Source organism: Drosophila sechellia, chromosome 2L (assembly GCF_004382195.2).
Source record: "Drosophila sechellia strain sech25 chromosome 2L, ASM438219v1, whole genome shotgun sequence".
Lineage (NCBI taxonomy): Eukaryota > Metazoa > Arthropoda > Insecta > Diptera > Drosophilidae > Drosophila > Drosophila sechellia.
In genome coordinates this window covers 1,512,163-1,536,073 of record NC_045949.1, presented here as the reverse complement: position 1 = coordinate 1,536,073, position 23,911 = coordinate 1,512,163, and the positions used below count along the sequence as shown (strand labels likewise).

Below are 23,911 nucleotides of genomic sequence, written 5' to 3'. Positions count from 1 at the left end.
TCTGCGGTTTCCCTTCCGTTCCGCCCTGTCATCGAGCTGCTTAGCGCCCTAATGCGATTATTAAGTGCCAAGTGCGCTGGTGTCGTGTAAAATTCATTATATTAGCCCCGCTGCCACTTGCCACACCCCAATTTCCGGCGGCACCCCAGCGAGTTCATTGGTCCCGTTCCCATTTGGCCAGCTTCCCAGGTTCCCGTTCCCCATTGCCACGTTCCGGCGCCCACTCGCTCATGCATTGCGCGTACTCAATATCCTGTCCTTTCGCTTTGCCTCTGCCAGTCTGAAACGAAACGCGGCCGGTGACTGTGGCGCAATAAATTAGGGTCGCAAATAAATCATCCATTTTAATGTGACAGTTCCGACAAACGAAGCCCCCCTCGAAAAGCAGCCGTGGATGCTGCTGGGCTCTCAATTGGTCTGCTGGTCCTCCGCTTTGAGCGCTGTAGGTTGGAGATGGGCTCGTGATTCGGTAAGCAGCTCCGTGCTCGTCTCACAAGATATTGAAACCAGAGATATTAAGGAAAGACTTAGTTACTCCTATCAATTTGCTGTTTGCTGGAATTTCAACATTCATGCGACGTTTTTGGTATAAGCGATAGATAGATTGTTATGTAGATAAGCGATTTGTTTCAGCCTAAGTTTAATCACGCGAACATCTCCATTGGACTATCTGCAGACCTTCCCCTTGGAAATCCTGCCCCTAGCGCAGTCGATGCCCCTATTTGTGAGCCATATTTTGCGGGTTCATTTTCAGGCGTGCCATCAGCTTTTCCTTCGGCTGGGCTTCCATTGTTTGCACATTGTTTGACTGGCATTTAGCCGCCTGCTCCTCTCCTGTTGTTGCCACTAAGTACTTGCCTAACTGCGGCACTTAATATTTTTGAATTGCTGCGCGTATGCGAGATGTTTGTGTGTTTCTCTCTCCAGCGGAGAATGGGAATGAGGCTGGGTCGTGGGGTACAGGAAGTGCCACCATTATCTGACACACCGAGGAGCACTGGAGAAAGCGCGATTTGTTGGACAAAATGTGGCCAACAGTGCGTATGATTAATAGGCGCTGATTAGGTTGTAGGTAATGTGAGAAATGACCAGTGAAAGGCATTCGAGACTTTACAAATGAGTGGGAAAATCCCTACTCTCCCCCTAATTTAAACATGAATTTATCGCACAACATTTCCTGTACTAGTGCAGCGTAATTTTCGGCTTGGGAAAAGGGGAAATTGCGCACATGTTGCCATACAAAATCCATCCAAATTCGGAACCCGAAAGACACACACACACGCATTGGGTAATGAACATTTATGAGGCAATTTCCTTGGCTGCGAACGCACACAAAACAGCCAAAGGGAGGACACAGCAGGAAGGACTTGGGGACAACTGACAAACCCACTGGAGGACAAGGCCTCCCACTGTCATCTTGGCGAGCAAATTTTTCTCCTCCACTTATGCCCAAACTAATTAAGTGCAGGAAAAAGTTGCCATTGCCTTGCCGTTTACAACTGCCGAGTTGCACTGTCTCGCTCGCAGCTGGGATACTTTGCTTTGTCTGTCCCGATAGTGCCAAATGCAGCGAGAACGAAGGATACTCGTCCTGCCAGGGATGCGAAATATGAAGACGTCCACCTTGGGCTAAAAAACACGAATCGAAAAAACATCAACAGAAATAATTTAATAAAAAATGTTAAAATCACGCTTTTGTATCAGTATTTGTATTTGAAATTTTCTATTTGCAATATCTCTTCCTGCCTAGAAAACATATTGAAATCACTTCTCATTTTCTTTGAGATACATTTGTTTTGCATCACAGGAAATGCGCAGCCCGCCAGCGCAGCACGTTTGACAACTTGCAACATTTTTAGACACTGCGCGTTGGGAGAAAGCCGGATTAGAAGCAGTGGAATCGCGGTATTAAGGACATTCTTCTTATTCTCAGCCCCGTCGTACTACGCTTTTTAGCTCTTATGCATTTCCGTTGCCGGCCAAATATTTAGCAGCCGCTCCACTTTCGCGCTGATAGCCCATTCGAGCGTCATAATAACGAAGATAAATGTTGCAAAAGTTTGCTCACAACACGCCCCAGGATAAGGAGGAAGGACCCATCTCCTATTTCGCCTGCAGCAGCGATTTCTCGGTTGCATTGTGTGCAGTTGCATACTTTTCGGCTGGTGTCTCTGGTGAATATTTTGCAAAGACAAAGGCCCTGTGCGTAAGACAAAAGTTGGAGCGATTCATCCAGCAAGAACTTTACGGATGTGCTGTATTGCAGAGCATCGGACCAGTGGGAATGCTTTGGCTAAAAGGAACAAGTTGACGTCAGTTGAATGCTTAGCACTCTGGGGGCCAGCACTAGGGGATATCTTCTAAATGAGCCAAAAATATCACTACCATTTGAGCATGTTAAGTAAAGTAAGTGGGACTTGCACTAAAAGAAATACAATAATAAATCCAAAATAAAATCCAGTTTCTTGCGAAAGCAACAAGCTATGATACATGGAAATCCAGGAAAACCTTTGCAGCATATCACCTTTTTCACGATCAATGAAACCATCAAATTCAATCGAACCCATTATTTCGAATTCGAAAACTGATTAGCTGAGCACAATTTTGACATGCTAGCTTTATACAAACTTTGTATAGCAATTTGGAAGTTTAATGAGAATCTGGTGGTGCAGCAAGAAGGGCAACGGCAACGGCGATGACAACAACAACAGCAGCGACGACAGTTTACACTGATGCTCGTTAGTTCTACGCCAAAAACTTTGCCTTTGGCCTTGGCTGGTGCCACGCCCCTCGAAGTCCTCTTCTCGATTCTGGCTAACTGCAATTCACAAATTTCAGAATGGCCATGGGAAATGAAGAGAAGGGAAAGGACCAGCGGATCCGGGGCAGCAGCTTTGTTGGACTTGTTGTCCTGCCATGTCCATGTCGTACTCGTTCTCGTTCACTTGATTTATGTCCGATGCGTCTGGCAAATGTTTTGGGACATCCCGATCCCCAGCTCCACTCCCATTCCCATTCCCATTCCCATCCCATTCCACCCCCACAATTCCCGAGACTGCAGTCTTTGGACTTGGCTTTAATTAAAAAAACTAAAATAGATGACTGGCCGGGTAATTTGTCTAGATTGAAGCTCTCAAAAGCAATTTGATTACTACTCGTAACAAGCTATAAATTATGGCACAAAAATAAATTAGAGGTCCTTGCGGAAATAACGAAAAGGAGCCAGTAGATTTTTCAGGCTAATCGTGCGTAGCCCAAAATCCCTATGCTCACTTTATTATTTTGAAATAACTTGTGTAACTTAAAAGTCAAAGAAACAAGCCCAGTTGATGGCGCACTTTCTTCTGTCTCGAGTGTTCAACCACCGTTAGAGGAAGGGGCATAAAGTAGCTCTATAAAAATAACTCACAGATGCTTTTAATAAGACCAAAGGGAGACATTGCATGCTGAACATGCCACACATGGCGCACATTCATTCAGACATAGCGAACAAAAGAAAACCGAAAGGTTAAAGGAAGCAACTTAAGAAAATAGCTCATACGCAGCGTGTGCCGCACGCCTCGAATGCCACAAATGCCGCTCGAATAAAGGATCAGGACTTGCTTGCCAGAAAGAGGTGCAAAGTCAGTGTAGAAGAGGACACCACAGTCACGACTTCCTTTGGCAGCTGCCATGACTTGGCCACTTTCTGGCTGTGCACTTGCTTATTTTCCAATTTGTGCGTTTAGCGTTGTTTATCGGATTAGCAACAATAATAAAAGAATAATATTGCAAGAGGCCCAAAGTGTGCGTACTTTATGGGAAAATGTGTCTGCGAGCCACGTGATGGATTTACCATTTAATAATTAAAATTGGGGACTAAAATATGTTGAGCCAGTGCAAGTCACTTGGGAAAAGTGACTGATGTCAATTGAAACTTACATTTATTTTCAAGGAGCTCGAAGCCTAAGTAAAATACTTTCACTGAAATATTTAGAAATGCAATACAAATTAAACAGAAATTGTGCAATATACATTACCATATATTTTAAATTCCATTTTCTTCGGGCTGACTCGAATGTTGTTTCCCACATAGTGCATAGTAAAAGATACTTTACCTGCCCGATTCATAATGTTATTCCGATGAAAGAATTTATTGAATTTTTTATGCGAATTCCTCGAAATACATTTAAGGGCTGCAGATCAAAGGAAACACATGAGCCACGCAGAATCCTTAAGCAGCAGACCGCGTTGCGACCCCGAGGCCACTAAACACTTGATTTGAATATGCGCACCTGATGTCGGCTACCTGGCCTCCGCTGATTGAGTTTACCTGGTTTTCGCAGGCCGGGAGCAGGGCCCGAACTTCCTTCAATCGAATTGGCCGGGTTAGGGAGAAGATGACGATGATGTCGATGCGGTTTTTTGGCTTCGCACTGCTGGCCAAAATCCATCATCGAGGTCCTCAAATGCAAACGCTGTTCAAAGGTAGTGCGATGTAGTACATTGTGCATATATCGGACATTTTGCCGCTGCTCCTCTTGCAGCTGACTGAAACCACAAATTGCAATTAGCGTCAGCATTTCACCCCATTGACCTCGGCTGGAGCTGCTAGCCCACCATTGATTGATGATGAGCGCTAATTTGTGAACTTTTTTCACTATACCGACCTTGGAAGGTTCAGTCGGAATATAGCAACTAAATTTGCATAGTACAAGAGGTCTAATGCTAAATGACATTAGTCAAATGATAGATGAGACTCAAAGAACACGGAACTCGGAAACAGTGATCTCAATGATTTGTTGAAGGTAAAAAGGGGCTGACTGTGCTACTGAGGATGCTATGTTAAGAGTGCAATAAAGCCATCTCACTCAGGCCTTACTGTCCCTTTTTCGCACCATTGTATTATTTCCTTAGTTACATTTTTTATTCGCGCTGCACAATTTTTTCGCGCTTGACCTTCTCGTTATATGTTTTTTTTTGCTGCTTTTATATGTTTTGTCTGTTCTGCTTCGTTACCTTGGCTATAACGAAAATCCTTTGTTGCCTCCTACCCCACTCCACGCCCCTTTTTGGTCGAACCCGCATCCGCATCCTTTTCGAACAATAGCTGTGAAATAATCACTTGCCTGTTTGCACTTTATTAAGTGGACATTGGCGGGAAAGAGACAACACGCCCCGGGCGCTTTCTCGTGTGAAAGAGACAACTGCAGTAGATTTACTGACCCAACTTTAAGTCCTTTTACGGTGGAGCTTGTCTGCTTTTCTTTTGACGCCAAATAATTTTCTTTTGCTTTAAGAAAATGAGTCCATAATCACTTATAAAATTACCACACTAATATTTCGCAAGAGGTCCTTCCGGGGGCGCCACAAAACTTGAATATTGCTAAGCGTAAGTACTGAAGGTTTATTAATGTGAAACGATATTTTCTCGAGTGCAGGTGTATAATAGCAGAGCTTGCATATCTTAGCTTATTGAAACTTTTCTGCCAAGTTAAATTGTTTCACAACTGTAACCACAGAAAAAGCCAGCTTCACAAGAGAATAATAATTTTAATCTCATACATACATTACATATCATATTGATACTCACAGTTAAACGGCCGCCCCCATGAGAATGACTTCGGCGATGCTAGAGATGTAAAATTGCTTTTCGGAGTCGACGTAGGGAAGGTACATGCGCCAGGCATGGATTCTCTTAATTATAAATGACAAGAAGTTTGTAACCAAGAAGGTAGAGTACAAAATGTGATAAAAAATGTAGCAAAGGTTTCCCAGGGCGACATGTCGACAAACAATGGACCTCTCCTCATCGCGAAGGCATCTCTTGTCCAGCTTATCCATTGACATCTTAGCCTCCTGTATCTTCTTATGTCCCATCATAGTGAAGGCGCACTTAAAGGAGCTTCCGTATATGTTCACACCAATTTCGAGGGAATTAAGGAACTCTTAAACTGTTGCAAAAGGTCTCACATGACTTGGCGGTTTCAAGAACTTAAGCTGTGTTTTGTATTTGCTAAAAGTTTTCCGGAAATGTCTGTATTAAATTTAATTCGGCAATGTTCCAATAATTAGAAGACGACTTTATCGACCGCAGGTTCACCCACCAGAATGGAAATATGGTTGTTCAGAAAAAAATTAACAAATGTATGATTCCATTCGACCAGTATAAAAATATTAAATGGAGTTTAAAGTCGATCAATTAACCAAAAATCTCTTTTTAAGGCTCTTGCAATGAATTATACATTTCCTTTTTTTTCCCTGCACATATTTTGTTGCTTTTATATGTTTTCGGCTTTTTGTATATAACTGCATTGGTTATTTGGCAATAAAGCCAAACTTCCCCAAGCCACGCAAATGCATCCTTATTGAACAATTGGTAGTGAAATGATTTCTTGCCTGCATTTTATTAAGTGGACAGTGGTGGTGCACCCGACCCATGCACTATCCTTTCCGAAAGATACAACTGCAGTTTTCCAGCTTGGCTTTCACAAGTCTTCCACCCGAGGGCGCCACACAGATTGATTATTGTGAGAAACAGTGATATTACTAAATATTTATTAGGGTACAACAAATATAATACTCTTATGTTTTTAACAGCAGATCTCCTCCCTTTCAACTTATTGAAACCTTTCGGCCAAGTTAAATTGTTTAATTATCGTGACCACAGAAAATGCCAGCTTCACCATCTATAATAAAAAAGTAATTTAAAATAAGTGTACAACCTATAATACATATAGAAACCCACAGCCAGATTGGTTTGCATGCAAATAGGAAACACCCCACCAGCCGTGAGAGTAATGGGCTGCTGAAGATTGTGAAGAAAGTATACCAAAGTGGATTTGTAGCGACGGTCGGCAGAGGTCCAGTCCGATTGAAAAAGAGAGTCCGCCATCTCTTGGCAGTCATCGATAATCATGTTGCACAAATAGCAAAAGGGGAACGTCTCCATGGACACGTCGAACATAAAAAGGCAAGTGGCGACACCAGTCCAAAATGTTGAGAAGAACATTAGGTTTATCATTGAGAGACCCAGTACAGTACCGATCAAGAGGAATTGCACAAAAATGGTTCCCGAAAAGACGGGTCGCAATGCGTCAACATAGCTAAGAAATACAATAAATACAAATATTACATTATACCATGTCTTTGCGACACAGTGTAGCATTTGAAACGCCTTACTCCAATATCAATCGATGATCCCGAATGCACTCCGTCAGCTCCTCCAAGTACTCATCTTCGGTCCTTCCTGGCTCTGATCGGAGATTTCTCAGTCGCTGTTTCAGGAGGCTAATGTGGCACCGAGCCATGAGCATGGAGATCAGGGGACACACATCCGTACAGAGATCCATGTAGATGGCCTCCGTCATCAGAAAACACTCGGCTATGCTGGAGATGAAAAACTGTTTTTCGGGATCGATATATGGAAAGTACATGCGCCAAGCATGGCGTCTCTCAAGCAAAAAATACGGGAAGTTCATGACCACAAAGCTGGAGTAAAATATGTGATACAAAATATCGAAAAAGTTTCCCATGGCGACATAGCGATGGACAGTGGACCTCTCCTCATCACGAACGCACCTCTTGTCCAGCTGATCCAGCAAAACCTTAGCTTCCTGTCTTTTCTTGAATCCTATCATGGTGAAGGCGCACTTAAAGGAGCTTCCGTATATGTTAACTCCAATCTCGAGGGAACTAAGGAACTCCCCCGCCGAGAAGGTCTTGAACCGGTGGAGGTACTCGATGCTCATCGAGATCGGCAGAAGGATGAGCATTACTATGTTCACGAACGCGAACCACAGCTTGTAAGGAAGGACCCACCTGTCAGGGAAATTATGGTTGTTCTAATTCTTATGTATGTGCTTAGATAGATTTCATTACCTTTTGTTTTCAGGCTCTGTCCAGCCAAAGGACCACATCACCCGATCCAAGTAAATGAAGGCATCTCGGGACTTAACCCTCTCACTCAATGGCTTTTTACTAATATGGGGAAAGAACTTGCTTAACATCTCGTCCGTGGCTTTTTTTGAATACTAGCTTGAGGTGGAAAAAAGTGTCTTTTATAGGCCGCCACACTGTTGCAAATGGTCTCACATGACTTGGCGGTTTCAGAGCTTTAGCTCTGTTTCGTATTTGCTGTAAGTTTTCAAGGAAAATCAGTAGAAACTGTCATATGACAATTTCCACCAACCAGAAATCAAATTAATCGACCGCTGGTTACCTTTCACCTGAATGGAATTATGCTCGTTCAACGAGCAGGAACTTAACATGTCATTTACCGAGTAAAACACTACCAAAAATACATTAATTCGCATGTATGGCTTCATTCGACCATACTGAACCGAATTCCCCTTATCCCGCCCAATATCATTGCCTTTCGTCTGTCATTGCGTTGACCATTGGCGGTGTTAATCAATGCCACCGCGATGGCATGCAACCGAAAAATGATTGCCGCCAAACACATTATCTGTATTATTAATGAGCTGCATGCCGCAGACTGCACTCCTGGAAAATATGCGGCTTACATTTTATGTATAATTTGCGAAATATATTCTAAAAATTTATAAAAATGCTGAAGACCTTAAAGGCACACAATGAATTAAATAGAAAAGATATATCAATCATATTATTAATATATCTTTAATACGAAAGTCCTAAGTCCTTTAGACAGCTTAACAACGGCTGAGCGCAAATGATTTTAAAACAATTTCAAAGATAAAAAATGAAGTTTGGACATGATTCAAGCTTTCGCTACGTGCATCGAGTGTTCTGTAAATTGGCATCATTGTTGATTGAGTTGATCGCGGGACCCGCTGCGGGTTCCCCCAACCAAACATCTCTCTTTAGAGCTCTTGGCACAGCACATTGCATTCTCATTATAGCCTTGCTTTTCGGGTGTTTAATTAATTGAAAGCATTTTTGCCAGCGTTTGCGGCCGCTTTCCCTTTTGCCAATTTCACGGAGAGTGTGAAGCGTCGACCGTAATAATATTGACTCATTGGCGTTGAGGACGGACATCCAGACATGCAAATGCACACAAAAGGACCTCCGTGAACATGCAAATTAAATGCATTCGGCGGAGACAAACCGTCCATGTGCCCGCCCTAGAATCTTTTGTCGGTTCTGGTAATTAATCGGAATATTTTACATTTTTTTCCGGCTCATGATAGAGAGACGGAATTTAAAATTCAATCAGCGTCTGCAATGCGCAGTCCAATTTAAGTTAAAAATATGAGTATTGGCATTTAAATGATGATCCTTCCGGATCATGCGTTTTAATACTAATGGGTATATTTTTGTGTAAACGATCTAAACGGCCTTTTTTGCATTTTTAATTTCTAAGTTTTCATGAGCTTCACAAAGTTTGTTTAAATCGTTGAAAAGTCAACCTAAGTAGAGGCTACAAACTCTACTACAAACAAACTTACAAACTCATCTTTAAATCAACGATTCCTGGAAAATATACCATATGCAAAACATTGCCCGTTTTCTTATGTGAATTCAGACTGATTTTCATCGATGGCCATTGAAGGTAGTTTAAATTATGACGCAAGCAACCAAACCACAGAATATGGTACGAAAAACACCGAATTATTACTATTATATTTGGTTTTAATTGTCCCTTCCTCTAACCAATTAAAAGGCGACATTGGCTATTATATGTTTGACTAATTTACAACATATTCCGGTTACAACAACGTATACATAACTAAAAGTTATTGACAGCGATCTGATGACAAATGGATTGGTACGCATACAAATATTTTGGAATTTAAGTGATTAAGTGTTATAAGTGGTTAAGTTTAAGAGTGAAAAATATAAATTTTTAAATATTCAGCTGAAGTCCTGCAATTAACTTTGAGAGCATCGCTATCAAAGTAATGCATATACACGATAAATGTACTTTCATATAATTATTTCAGCTTGTTTTTGGGTAAGTTAAACTAATTAAATCAATAAATGTGTAATTCTATACTATATTTTCTCGCCCTAGATTTTAGCATTAGTCAATCCTTTGAGGGAATGCAATTTATTTTAATTGCGATGCAAGGTTGCAGGACGCTGCCAGAACGAAGGCGAAGGAATAATTAATGAATGAATGTTGAAAACATTCACTTTTTCTTCACGGACTGTTTTGCTTTTATTTTTTAGGTCCCAAACACATTAGAACTTCTTTATAATCAAACTTGGGTTTCTTAAATTTGCGCTATAACTTACCAATATGAACTGCAATTTATATCACAACATTTTGTAATATGAATTTGCTAAATAGGTGCTCTTAATGATTTTTTATTTCGTATACTTTCTAGAAACATAAGTTTTCCTTGTGACACCTTTAGCGAAGTTAGACTGTACGCGGACTTTGTGCAATTTTTGCGTGTTGAGGAAAATCCAGCCTAATCGCGTGCTCGCAAGAAAACATCTCCTGCAGCTGTCCCGGCAGGTAGCTAAACTGTCTAGCGCCAGCTGCCTTTTCCTTGGGGATTTCCCCAGAAGATCTTCCAGTGGCAGAGTGCCGGTGTTTTCCCAGTAAACAGCAGCAGGTAGCCGATGGCTTGACTTAAATACCAGGACACCCCGACCTCAGACAGCACTGCACTCTGGACACTCAAAGCGAACAGATCTCTGCGCAGCACTCAGATTCCCAGTAAATCAGTTGGCATATATTCGATAATGGCCGAGCTACTTTTTCCACAACTGGAGCGTCCTTTGCCCTCGCTGCCATCGCTGCACTACACCCTGTTTGCCTACAGGGAGGAGTTGAGACGCCGCGATGCCCCGTTCATGAAGATGTCCACCATCAAGCTGCACCTCACGGACAACCTCATCCTGCAGACGATCAAGAACATCCGGCAGTACGACACCATAGAGATTATGAATCTCAACCAGGAGATCAACTTCAAGCGGCGGCTGACCAAGCAAATGAGGAAGGTGCGCAAACTGGAGAAGCTCGGCTTGCACATCGATCCCCGGAAACTCAACGAGGACGGCCAATGGCACTGAAGTCCGATTAAATGGAACTCCAGAACCTAAACTCCCTATCTAAACTCTATCGTACTCATACACACACCCCCACACTATACTTACATACTCTGAGCATGTGAAATTAGATCGTAAGCAAAGCTCCTCAAGTTTCTAAAACTCCATAAGCCATACTAACCATAATAAGTCTATCTGTTTTAAAAAGAAATAAAAACAAAAATTTAAATTATTTGTGTTGTTAATGTAAAAACAGATTTAAGCTGGGGGGAGCTACAGTGGAAGTCACATTCCGATCAAAAAAGTTTGCTATGTAAAAATTGCCAAAAATGTCTACCTTTTGGTGTATTTACTTTCTATTTTCACTATTGATCTGGAGTGCTAAATCGTATAAATCTCAATCAGAACCTTCTGGAAATGTAACCATAATCACGAATTTGAGTGCGAAGCCAAGATCTGTAGATCAGTGCACTCCTGGCACGGTACTTAAGCTGAGAGTGGACAATTTCTTCGAAATCACCAAAGGTGGGACGTTTTTCATAAAGTTCTATGAGCCGAATTGCATGGGCTGCCACGACTTTGAAACAACCTGGACTGATTTGGCCAAATCGTTCAAGTCGAAGGAAAACATTTGTTTTGCTGAGCTTAACTGCAAATTCGCAAAAACCATATGCAACGACTATGAGCTTCGGTATGAACCAAACCTAATATGGCTGGAGAATGGGGAGGAAGTTCAGCAGTACGACGGGGACTTGACTTCCCCTGCCATTAAAATATTCGTTAGGGAAATGATTAAGCGGAATAACACCAACAAATCCGCTGCCGAGAGGCCATATTTTCACACCAAGCCAATTATCCTCTTTGGATGGTTCCTCTTTGCTGGGGATGTGATTTCGTATTTTGCATAAATATCTCTAAATTATACTCGTATTGTAGGTTAAAATGAAAAATAATTATAAATAGCTGCTCTGTTGTTTCCATTAATATACGAATACGCCTCTCCTAATTATTTTAAAGAACTTTTGTCAACCAAACACGCATTTCATGCGAGCGGCACACATGTGGGTGGTTAAAACAGAAAACCCAAAAACAAGAACGCAGTTGCCGGATGCTGTGGCGGCCATAAAAAGTTTCCCCAACTGCAGCTACGAACCACATGAAAAATGCCTGGGAAAGCGTAAATTGTATTCTCAGCAGTAAGTTGCACTTGTACCCTATAGTCTTTATGTGCAGGAAACTGGCATCAGCTAAGCTAAGTCCTTGCTTTTGACCAATAAGGCATTGAAAACCCAATACTCCTCGTTTTCTTCAGCACACTTGGTGCCTGGCTCAATACATATAGTTTGTAGTTTCCACAATATAGTTTGAATTATTATGTACTGGGTAGCGAATAGGCGGGACTTCTTAGCCGGAAGGAAATGCAAATTTGTGTGTCGTGTGGGCGTGTTTCAGTAATTTAGTGCGCCATTTAAAATGTCGGTCCTTCGGGTGTGGTTTGCTGTCTTTAGAGGGAGGGGATCTGAAGATGGAGTATGTTAACTTGCAGAAACATTGCATACTTGTAAGGGCGTTTGCGCCTTTTGGTTTCAAAAAATATCAAAAGAACTCAAATATAGGTAAACGACTCAAGAAATCTAAACTGGGCATCGTTGGAGTAAAAAAAAACTAAATAAAACTGAAGAATGCCGCTGTGTATTTTGATACTCTTGAGAGGAATTTTTCTTAGAAATTGCATTTCAAGTACGAAGGACTAACAACAAATAAGTAACAAGGCAAAAAGACAGAAAACGCCGAGGAATGCACTAAAAATGGAAACGGAAGACAGGCAAAGAAAATATTAATCCGAAGCAGCACCAAACAGAGGAAAAACTTCTCGCCGTCCGCAAAAGTTTTCCTCTTCGGGGGAAAGTTTTTATTTTTTGGCTCGAAAGTTTCGGTTGCCACTCGAGCAAAATAGCTCAATGGCTGGAATGCAACTCTGTGCGAGTGTCAAAGTGCAGACGATGCTGACAGTCGCTCACAGAAGTACACCCACACGTGAGGCCTGCATTCTGAGGCACTGTGGTTGCGCAGTGTTAAGTACCGGGAAAAGTTTTCAATTCGACTTGTTATTTACTTGGGCGAAGGCAGAACAATCAAGAGTGTTTTTCGTTGGCTTGGTGGTATGAAAATGGTACTTTGCTTCTGCTACAGAGGAATATTTTATCGACAAGGTTCTTAGCCCAAATGTTTAGCATTGTTAAATGACTCGGTACAGGAATTAAGAATTAATGATAGTTCGAAGGCCAAAACATTCAAATATTTAAATTTCGAGTCCACCTGACTAAAGTCGTTTCATCCGTTCTCCATCAAACACACATCAAATTCCAGCCACATTCCATCCTTCAGCCCCGCTGGCATGGACATTTATTCCCAAGCCACTGTGGCAACCATACACAAAATCGCAAAATATTTTGTCCTGCAGACAAAGGAATCCCGAGGAAAGGAGACGATGAACCGGCAAGAAAAGACCAAGCCCGAAAAGAGCAGAATTCCGGTCGATCCAGAGCGTACTCCACCACCCAATTCACCCACTTCGCCCACTTGGCCACTGAAAACCCAGCTAAAATATGCACAAAAGAAATGGAATGAAGTGTAGCGAAACTAGTCGTGACACAATTTCTTATGCAAATTGCACAAGTCTTAGGGAAAATATCAAATATCCCGGCTAAATGAAAATGGTCAATTCATAAAATTCCTGCGCCAATAACATTATCGGCTCGTAAAAGTGGGCATCCAAAAATGCTGGTAAATAAAAAGGATACACCCGTCTAACATTTCGGGAAAACGTCGCACACACACTTAAAATTGAGACATGAACCATTTGGCCAACAGATAAATGGGGCACTCGCACCGGGGATGCGGTTCAAACCCAACTCGTAATATGTGTTGGCCAAAACGAGCATAAAACGAAGCCCGATACAATCCCAATTGAATCAATTGAATTGAATCGCCAAGCAAAGGTTTGGGTTTATCGATGTGCGGGAATCGGAATGGGGGAGGAAATGTTTTCCTACTTTGTTGTAACACCTAGCAAACGAAAAATGTCGGGTATTTGTATTTCACAAAACATACTCGGAGATTTTAGCATTTTATTTTTATAAGTATTTTAACTTTGCAATTTATTTTAATTAAGTGAATTCAAATAATTCTCTCATACTCTTACTTCTATTCTTTACAGAATAAATATGCTAGATAAAAATTTTAGAATATAGGACACGTTCCCATCGATTCCTTTTATTCTGACCAATATTTTTTTGTTTTTTCTAGAGCAACCCTTGCGGCGAAGCCCCCAAACGTGGCCACCAAGAAGAGGAAAATAAAAGTAAATTGATGTGCTCAACTGTCGGAGAAGAAAGCAGGAACGCGTGTCACATGGAGTAGTTCCCCAATTTTAGTGGCCGCTGTTGCTTCAGCAATTTTCCCAATGATGCAATGCGGTAGCTGGAAACTTATGATTCGATATTGAATGTCTGTAAAAACTATGGCTCACTTAAAGTTTAACTTACTTCCTGCAGACTTGCGAACTATCCGAATCACATCCTAACTTTTGGCTTTAGTGAGTTGGCTGCCCATCCATCCAGAGACAAGCGAACTGGGAATCTGCAAAACTTTTGCAATCGAAGGCACATTGAAAGAACTGCGAAAGAAACTCTTGTGCACCCAGCTGAGATCAGTTAAAGATGCGACTTCTCATCAGTATTTAAACGCCTGTAAGCTGGCCAAATACTTCTTCAGATCCCCCAAAACGGTTGTCAAGTTCGCATTACCTATTGATTTGCTGGTATTGTACACTTAATGCCTATGTCAGTCATTTTTCCCCGGGTGTGCACAGTACTTAACATATCTATAACGCCATCAAAGTTACTTCCGTTTGCGTAGCGAAGAAATACACGAAAATGATTAGCAAACAAGAAAAATCACTCAGGAAATCGGTGATATGATATCTCGCGCTCACTCCACATGTGATATTTTATTCTCGTAGGCAAGTAAAAGGAAAGTTTTTAGCAGTATATGCAGACATTTTCCACTTCACTACTCCAGAAATATTTCTCTCAAATAGCCTTTCGGGCAAGTGTTGCGGCTGAAACTCTGTTAATTAATGAGAAATGTTTCATTTACGAAATGATTCAACTTTAAAATACTTGCATCCCATATCGGTATCAGCATGTGTAACGTCCAGGGTGAAACTAAAAAAGTGCAGGAGGCTTGGGAAATGTGGGAAATGGGTTCAAATCATGACGTATACGTACAACAAGTTGCCTCAACTTTTCATTACAAAAGCCAGTGCAGCAGCCGCAGTCTGTTCACATTACTGTGCCACGAAAAATGCGAAGGCGCCAGGGAAATGGGAATGGAAATAGAAATGGTGGGGCAAGGAGCATCAGGAGCAGGTCCTGAAAGGAACAGGACTCCTGGCTGATGGCCCGGAACGATGCTTTGATGGTTCTGGCCACATGCGGCTGCAAAATAGGAATAGCTGCAGCCAAACAGTTGAAAACTAATGAACTACTCGTTCTGGTTTGCTGCTCTAACTTGAAAAACTTGAAACAGTAAAATAAATAGGAAAAAAGCATGGAAAACGTTGACAAAATGGCAAAAAGTTGGCTATTCTCCTTCCACGAGGACACGCATCCTGCGCCATAAGCACTCCATGTAAATATGAGAAATATGAATTTAAATGCTCGAGCGACGGAGATAAAGATGTGGCAAAATGGGCTCCCAACTTTCCTGTGCCCTTTTCAATGGCATAAAACATTCGGCATTAAGTGCCACATGTGAAATCATGTTGTTTACAGCCATGAATGTAAACGTTGTTTAACGAAAGTAAAGCTGGTCTTGAATGATGTGCACACATAAAACAAGTTCAATATTTCAACATGGATGGGTGAAGTGAGGCGAGAAACATGTGTATTTCAATTGAGTTTGTTTGGCAAATTTTAAAGTATGAAATGAATAGTTTTAACATCTCCAAATCCTGTTGCTGCTCAATTTGATAACGGCTATAGTACAACTTCCTATACCACCAGAGGATTATACATTTATATGTGTCCTTTAAGTGCTTTTTAGCTTGTTGGCGTTTAACGAACTAAACTGCTTGATTATTATATATTTTATTATTATTTTTTTCCTAAGCAAGCATTCAGTGAGCTCTACGCAGATTTGGCTTGCTTTAGTTGAGTGCACTTGGGGGCAGAGTCTGTGGCCCTCCACTCGCTCCCCTCTTGAGTTTATTCACTATTCACTTCAGAAGGTATTCGGTTCATCCCATTCAAAACAAAACAAAGTTAAAAAAAATAAATAAACTAAAAAGGAAAACGTTTTCGTTCATTCATGCTCATTATCCTGTAGATTATTCGGTACTTTACAGCGCTCAATGCGATAATAACGATGTTGTGTTGCGAGCCAAGGGCATCGATGCACTGGCAAAATCTGAAAGAAGAAGCGTAGTTTTAAAAGTTCATTTTTAATTGATCTTTTTAATGTATAATCTAATAAATAATTCAATAATTGCAAGATTCTTTATTGTTCTAAATCTATTTAAATTTTTATTTTATTCGTGATGTTTCTAGGTGTATGTGTCTAGTGTTGAGGCTGCTCGATTTCGAAGAACGGGCCAAGTTAATGCAGTTTTGGCCTCGTCCTTGGCCCGACCGCTCCAAACTGTCCTGTCCTTTAGCTCCTTGATGACGATGACGACCATGATGATGCACTTGATATTTGCCGTATGAATGCGAATGGCGGGCTGGTGGGTGGGGAAAACGCAGAAATCTCTTTGCCATTTAAAGCAGATTAAGGCTTTGGCCCCTTGGTCCATATATATTTCGGACTCTTTGCGGGATTCGGAGCAGCTGGGACCGGGTCCTGGCGGTGGACATTCAAGACTCCTGGCTTTTGTTGTCGCCAGCTCCCGACTTTCACTGCACATTGTGTTTCGGGGCTGTCGTTTCGGCTTTTGTGGATTACTTGGCATTTACTGGGTGGCAAGTTCCTACACTTCACTCACCTCATACACCACCCAACTTATCCACCCACTTTCAGTCTCAGTTAATTTCTGCCCATTTAAATGTTAAATATCTTGTGGGGATAACTGACCAAAATAAGGGAAATCGGGACAAAACGATATATTTAAATTATTAAATTATTTTAATTATTAGCACTGACCAAAAATAAGGGAAATCGGGACAAAACGATATATTTAAATTATGGTTTCCTTGGTCAAATTATAACTTTACTTAAAAGCATGTGTTATAAAACTTAAGAAACATCATTCAATTTAGGGCAAATGTTAATGTTAAGTCTTAGTTAACCCACATGCTTTTTCTCAGTGCAGTGAAACCAGCTACATTTTTGCTCCATGGATGTATGAGTGTGCGTACTCGCTGGACACCTGAGCTCGTCAGGCATCCTCGACTCACCTGAATCCCCTTTACCTTAAACCTATGCTCTGGCGTTGGGTCCGCGACCACGCCCCCACCGCCGCCTCCCTAATGGACCTGCTGGCTGTCAAGCTGTTGTCATCATCGCCGCTAATCCCGCACTTGAGTGGCAAATGCCGAGCCTTCGTATGCACGGCGGCCCTGGGCGAAAATGATGATGATGTCCGGCTTAGGTAATGGCAATTTAATAAGCCCCTAAATGCTGCTGTCGCCTCGCGCGCTGCGTTTTGCACTCAGCCATCGGCGATTAGGGATATTCCATGTCAGCGGCGATGGTGACGGAGTCGGGGTCACCAGCGTGGATGAAGTTTTTGGGCTGAGCCGAGGGATTGATCTTACTTTTCGGAGGTCACTTTGAAAATCTGACACATCGAGGTTATTGGCAAGAAGGCAGTTGGCCCCAAAATAGTATTAGCATTTAAGATATTTTTAATAGTCATTAAAAGAGAAATCATTTGTTGCCTTACCCGGAGGATAATATAACATATTACATTTTAAGTAATTGATAACTAGACTAGATTTTTCTTTCTTTTGTACTTTATAATTAAGATACCACTTGGTCTCATTTATCTTTATCACACATTAGGTTATGTTCAGAGGAATTACTGAACGATTCCTTTTGAAACCTTAATAAATAGAATTAAACAATAAAAAAAAGAAAACAATACTACATATCAGTTGCTTTTCCATTCAGCTGCCAGTTAACTTTTTGCCAACCCATTTTTGGCTGCCCGCTTTATCGTTGGTCTCACCTGTTTCACAGGTATTTTCGAACATATTTCACCCGGAGCAGATGTGCCCCGGAAAACTTGACCAGCAGTGTCGGTCTTAATACAATTACAACACGCAGGACGCGTTTTGCATGCAGCAATAATACAAGAGTCTCGCCCCGGACAAAAAAGGGCAATTCACAGAGTCGACAAGCGGAAAATTGACAAACGTTCTGGGTCCAAAATGCATTCAACATATACCAACGTACCAGCTGGCAAACTAAGCCAGGTCCTTTCGGGAGGATTCTGGAGTTCACGAGGCCAGGGTGACAACAAGAGCAAAGAAACTGGGACAGCAGCCATGATTGTTGCCCTACGCTGCTTGAGCCTGTTGACGATTGTTAGTGAGACATTGACTAAGTGTCCGGACGGAGGACAAGGTGCTGTGGGGAGGCAGTGGAGTGGGAAGGGGCAGGAAACAGCAGGAGGATCACGGAGGAGCGAAAAGGGGTTCTGGCATCCAGATTGGACGGACAGCTTAATGACATTCAAAGTGTCGAGTGGACTACGACTGGCCAACAGAAGCAAGCATCGCACAGATTGCATCACTGAGCGAACTGAATGTTTTCAAATTTTAATACAGGACTTATAAGTAATAATTATGTCCTTGAGCCTCCAATATCCTTTTTCTGTCATCCTACCAAATTTTCCAAATATATTTGGAATATTATTTAGGTCCTAGTGCAACTTTAATTTCGTGATGAAATAAAATAGTTAATTGCTACTGAACAGAAACATAATGTTTGGCATTTTTTCTTTCAGTGCTCTCATAGTGTGTCCACAGCCTTCCGATTTCCCTCGTTGAACTCCTTCAGGCGGTGTCAGAGTGCATTCTTGTTGACTTACTGACACTTTGGACCCTGGCAGAGGAGGGAACCAGCGAATGGCTGTTCGGAAAATTAGTGCCACAAAAGGGTTGTCCAGAGGTCGGAGGTCGGAAAGGCAGAAAGTGCTTATTATTCAGCTCATTTGCATGCATTTCGTTGCAGGACACACATTTGTCCACTCCGGGTGCTCTTTACTCATGTTTTTCCCATTTGCCACTTTCCTTTCGTCATTTTTTGCGTGCTTTTATCTTTCATTGTTGCAGGATGTATCTTCTGGCTGTGATGCATTAAGGACTGGAGCTGAGGAATACCCTATTTTTTTTTTAAATTAAACCTAAAATCAAAATTGCATTACAATAAATTTCCAAATGCTACCTCCATTATTTTGCAATAACGAATCTATGGATGCGTTCCGCTACCCCCAAGCCAAGTGTTAATTTCAATTATTTCCAGCGTTATCCTTCTGTCTGCATTCATTCCACACCTTGCAGTCCGAATCTGTGTTTTGTAATCCCCCCAACAAATACCTGATACCCGAGTAATAATGAGTAAAACACACGCAGCAAACAAGCAGAGACTTAGCAGCCTGATCTCTGGTCAGTGCATTCAGCTTCCAGGACAATGCCAAAAACAGAAGGACATCTGGCAAGTTCTGGTCCTCCTGTCCCGCTCCTACTCCTTCTGTGTCCTGATCCCTGGCCCGTGTAATCGCATTTGGTCGGCTTCTCGGACCCAAAAGTCGGAGACGAATGCCATTTGTTAGGAGGAACTGGTTTTAAATAGATTTCGCCTGGCCAAAAAACAATGCATATTCAGATGGAGATGAGCTCGGAGGACGGTTCCGAAATTAAGTGCCTGTGGCAGGGATTTTTCAGAGTGCGCACATAATCTTTAACTTTCAGTGTCATCCACTGGCTTTGTAATTAAATTGTCAATTGGAAGTCACGCTGTGTTGATTGCAGATGGAATTCAAGTAAATACAAGTTAATCGTATGCAGTGCTAGTAAAATGAAATATAGACAATGTTTGAAGATTTAAGTTTGTATTTTCAGGAAGAATCCACAATTTATTTCTTTGATTTCTAATACTAATTCAATTTATGTGGAAGACATTAGCAATAATGCGCCACATATCGATTGAAGTAGCCCTAATAAATGCGAAATGCTCATTAAGTTTCTTGCCAATTTGCCAGTGGAAACGATTTGAATTGCCAATTGAAATCTGCACTCAATCGAAGGACCGAAGTCCTCCTAATGAGCACAATCCGAGGTCCTGGGCGGGAAACCCAGGCCGAACCTAATTGCATTTAAATTGCCACTCGTGTTATGTTAACAAATAATTAGAGTTGCCCACTGGGCAGCGAAGGCGGACTGAGCTGGCCCGAATGGGCGTGGCCGTACCGACTGGTGGCAATTTAGCCCAAGACAAGGACGCACTGCACACACTCACGTCCTGGAGATAGAGGTCCTGTCAGCCGGACAGACGGCGGCCCAGCCTCATTTGCATAAACTGCGATGCGCCACTTGAGGCCAACTGCGGATTGAGGCATAGCCATGGCTAGAGAAACAACAGCGGATTAAAGTGTGCTGAATATACACAGGATTCCAGCTCGCCAGGACTAAAGTCAAGGTGAAAATTCCTCGAAAATCTGTTTAAGTAATTAAATAATAATTATAAAGCTGAACGGATAATCCTTTTCTACGTATGTGGGAATACTATGTTCGTGGTTTAAGCAGGATAAATCATTCATAAAGTATATAGACGTACACAAATATTATAGCTTCTGATTAAGGTATGTAGGAGTATACAAAAAACATACACTTTCGCCTTGCCAAACGTTCATGCCCAGATGCACCCATAAAAAATTCATTCAAATTCAATAAAATACGTCCAAGTTGCTGTGATGCACACAAATTAATTATTAGCAGCAAACAAAAACAATGGTAATCACATCAAGCTCAACAGGAAGAATCTCGAATAGGAAGCGGAAGTGCCTGGTGCATGTAGTGTGGAATGTGTTAAAATCTCCAAAGATTAAATTGGTTTCGCTACGACAGACAAGTTCGGTCATACTGATGACGACAATAATGACGATGGTGTTGCTGGAGGAAAGGGGTAATCCCCCGAAGGTGCAGGTCATCAATATTCTGTCAAGCGCAACAAGGCAAATTTTCACAGGCTCTTAGCAGTGTACTGTGGGCTCAAAAATTATTGTCAAGTAAAACCTTAAGCATCAGTTGTAATCTTATTTTTCCGCCAGTTATAAAGAAAATATAATACATAAATATAAATATAAATATAAATACATTTGAAAGACACTCAAAGTATCGAAAACAACCACTGTGCGGCGGTAGTTCAATGAAGTATTTCCCTGATCCCGATCCCGTTGCCGTGAAAAACCGAGAGGCATGCAACGAAGCATGCGAAAATTTGGCTAATACGGAATGCAGGCTAAGAAATTCAAAGTGCATAGATTAAAGCGCAATGAAATCGGGCCAGGGCAATGTGGGAGCGCCTCGGCGGAAACTAAAGGGATACTTCCCCCTTGGGGCCCCGAAAAACCCCATCCTGCGCCTTTTCGAGGGGGAAAGCAAACTTAATGCAATCAAGCTTAATGCAGCGCAACGGCTGCCAGACGACGTCTCGAAGGGGAGGGCGGGGAAGGTGGCGGAAAGTCGGGGAAACTGAGGCAAAGTGAATCCTTTGGGCATACCTGCGGTGAATTTTTAAGCAATTTACATAATAATTATCGAGCCAGCGCCGACGAGTTGAGGAAAGCGCAGGAAAACGCGGCCAAATAGGGCTTCCGCCCGCAATTATCGAACAAAACTTTGGGCCCAACTGGAAAATGGGCTTTGTATGTGGCTCTTGCCTGGCCATAAATTGAAATTAAATATTCAATAACTAGAAAATTGGTATGCTTGGTGGTTGCTTCCATACATCTCATAATTATAGATCCATTTCAAGCTTAAATCTTAACTACAAATAATGTTTAAATTATTAGTTTTAGCTAATTTATTTGCATTTGGTTAATGTAGTGACACCGAAATCAATTTGAAACCATTTGAAATATTGCCAAGAAGCCAGTTATTAGAATTCGGAAGTAGCGCAAAGCAGCGAAACTCTAAGTCAATCAGGAAAAACAATTTTGGAAAATTGTTCGCAACAAATCCAAGCGCCACGAAGGATTTTGAAAAATATTTGACATTTACATTGTGCGCAACGCGCGAAAAAGGACACTGATGCTGGGGAAAACTCATCGAAGGAAAAGCGGGAGGACGTTGAGCGCTTGTTTAACTTAAATTGCTTTGCTCTGGCGTTGGAGAGATGGCGAAACAAAAGCCAACAACTGCAACTTTGCTCAATGCGCTTCCGTTTCCGCTACCCAGAATCCCTCGTCCTCGTCCCTCGTCCTGCGCCCTTCCCCGTTATCCCGGCCAGTTTTTCCCCCACTTTCGCGAAAACTCCTTGACACAGCCAAAGTTTGGCATTGTTGTCTTTGGCTGTTGCTCGTGGAAATCACTTTCATTCGTTTTCCCCCAGAAAAACCGCCAAACACTTCCGCCCCTCCGCGCTCTCCTCCCAATCATCAACCTTTGGGCCATGTCTTTGTGGCGAAGTTTAAGTATGAAATTTAGTTTCTTTTGGCTTGGAAAATGCATTTTCCAGCGTCAGCTTGATTTACCCCATGGAATTGCATACGTTTTTTGATTGAGCAATTAGGGCAGCACAACACCGAAATTCTCGGTTGGGTCGTTGGTTCGTTGGTTGGATGGTTTAATGGCGGGGGTCCTGCGGTCTGATTGCTTTTCAAATTTCATTTAAAGTATCAGCCACACCAGAAACTATTCCATTTCCATAATTTGACAGCCGTTGCGGGACAGATATGGCTTTGTATTTCGGCGATGGCAGCTATGGAGTTGCAGGTGGGTTTGGGCGACAGCAGGACCACAGCCGTGATTACTGGTCCTCCTGCTGTTTAGCTGGTATTCGGAATCCGATTCGGTCGGCAAATATGAAATCGCAACACATTTTTTCACGTGGCTATCGAATTTGAGTTGGCTGCCACATTTTGAGCGCCACTGGGAGCATTTTTGAAAAGAGTTCGCAGCCACAACAATTTTGCCACTTTGGCTTATCACACGTTGGCGTTGTCCTTGTGTTCCTGCCAATGTCCTAGACGCAGGGGGAAGAAAATAAAGCGTAAGCGAAAAACAAACAAAATGCAACTTGCAATGAAAATGAAACCGCAAAAGGGGCGTGGCTACGGTCGGGTAAAGAGAAAATGTAAGCCATTTGCGCGTTAACTGTTAATTCTGAGGGCCAAAAGGAGATAAAATGAAAACTGCAAAAGTATTTTATTTTTAACTACCAAATTTATAAAAATACATAGATAATAGTTTTCTACATAACAATTTAAAGTACTTCAAATATAAACAGACTTTTTACATTAATTATATTAAAAATAAAAGCACAGTCGTTACGGCACACAAATTAGAATATTATACACAACTAAATACAATTTCGGTACTGTAGTGATTTTCGAGAGTCCACTGTAGCTGCAAAGTTGGTAAGGACAAGTTGGAATAATAGAAGACGGGGAGGCAAAACGTGCCGGAGTGGGGCTAATAACAAAGCGCCAGTGCCAACACAACACATTTGCACATCAAATTAGATTTAATTTCGAAAACAGCAAAAAATTTCTCTTTTTAGTGCCGGCAGCCAAAAAGAGCAACAAAAATGGCATTAGCAAAAAGAGAACTCAGCACACGAAACCGAGTCAACACGCAGGAGCAACAAAAACCGAGAAAAATGTGACAACCAACAGACAAAAAGTCGTAAAGATGCCAAAAACATACAGGAAATGGAGTCACGT

The 23,911-nt window shown here is 41.8% G+C and overlaps 3 protein-coding genes across 6 annotated transcripts; 2 read left to right on the top strand and 1 right to left on the bottom strand.

Moving 5' to 3' along the window:
* Positions 1-6,504: 6,504 nt before the first annotated feature.
* LOC6617387 (odorant receptor 22a) lies at positions 6,505-8,018 on the bottom strand. Of its 4 annotated transcripts, none has more exons than XM_032721710.1 (5): positions 7,861-8,018; positions 7,561-7,800; positions 7,162-7,470; positions 6,728-7,085; positions 6,505-6,668 (listed from the first exon to the last, which is right to left on the bottom strand). In XM_032721710.1, exons 1-5 carry the CDS (start codon positions 7,986-7,988, stop codon positions 6,600-6,602), a joined length of 1,104 nt encoding a protein of 367 aa, XP_032577601.1. In that variant the 5' UTR covers positions 7,989-8,018; the 3' UTR covers positions 6,505-6,599. The 4 variants fall into 4 exon arrangements, with proteins under 4 accessions (XP_032577601.1, XP_032577631.1, XP_032577559.1 ...); XM_032721740.1 differs by having other exon boundaries at positions 7,162-7,368; XM_032721668.1 differs by having other exon boundaries at positions 7,162-7,800.
* A 1,456-nt stretch (positions 8,019-9,474) lies between these two features.
* Positions 9,475-11,174, top strand: LOC6617386. Its single transcript, XM_032727586.1, has 2 exons — positions 9,475-9,553; positions 9,623-11,174. The coding sequence occupies exon 2, from the start codon at positions 10,654-10,656 to the stop codon at positions 10,981-10,983; it is 330 nt and encodes a 109-aa protein (XP_032583477.1). The 5' UTR covers positions 9,475-9,553; positions 9,623-10,653; the 3' UTR covers positions 10,984-11,174.
* Positions 11,175-11,255: 81 nt separating this feature from the next.
* Positions 11,256-11,919, top strand: LOC6617385 (protein disulfide-isomerase 5-1). The gene has a single exon (XM_002041674.2). The coding sequence runs from the start codon at positions 11,289-11,291 to the stop codon at positions 11,865-11,867; it is 579 nt and encodes a 192-aa protein (XP_002041710.2). The 5' UTR covers positions 11,256-11,288; the 3' UTR covers positions 11,868-11,919.
* Positions 11,920-23,911: the final 11,992 nt, after the last annotated feature.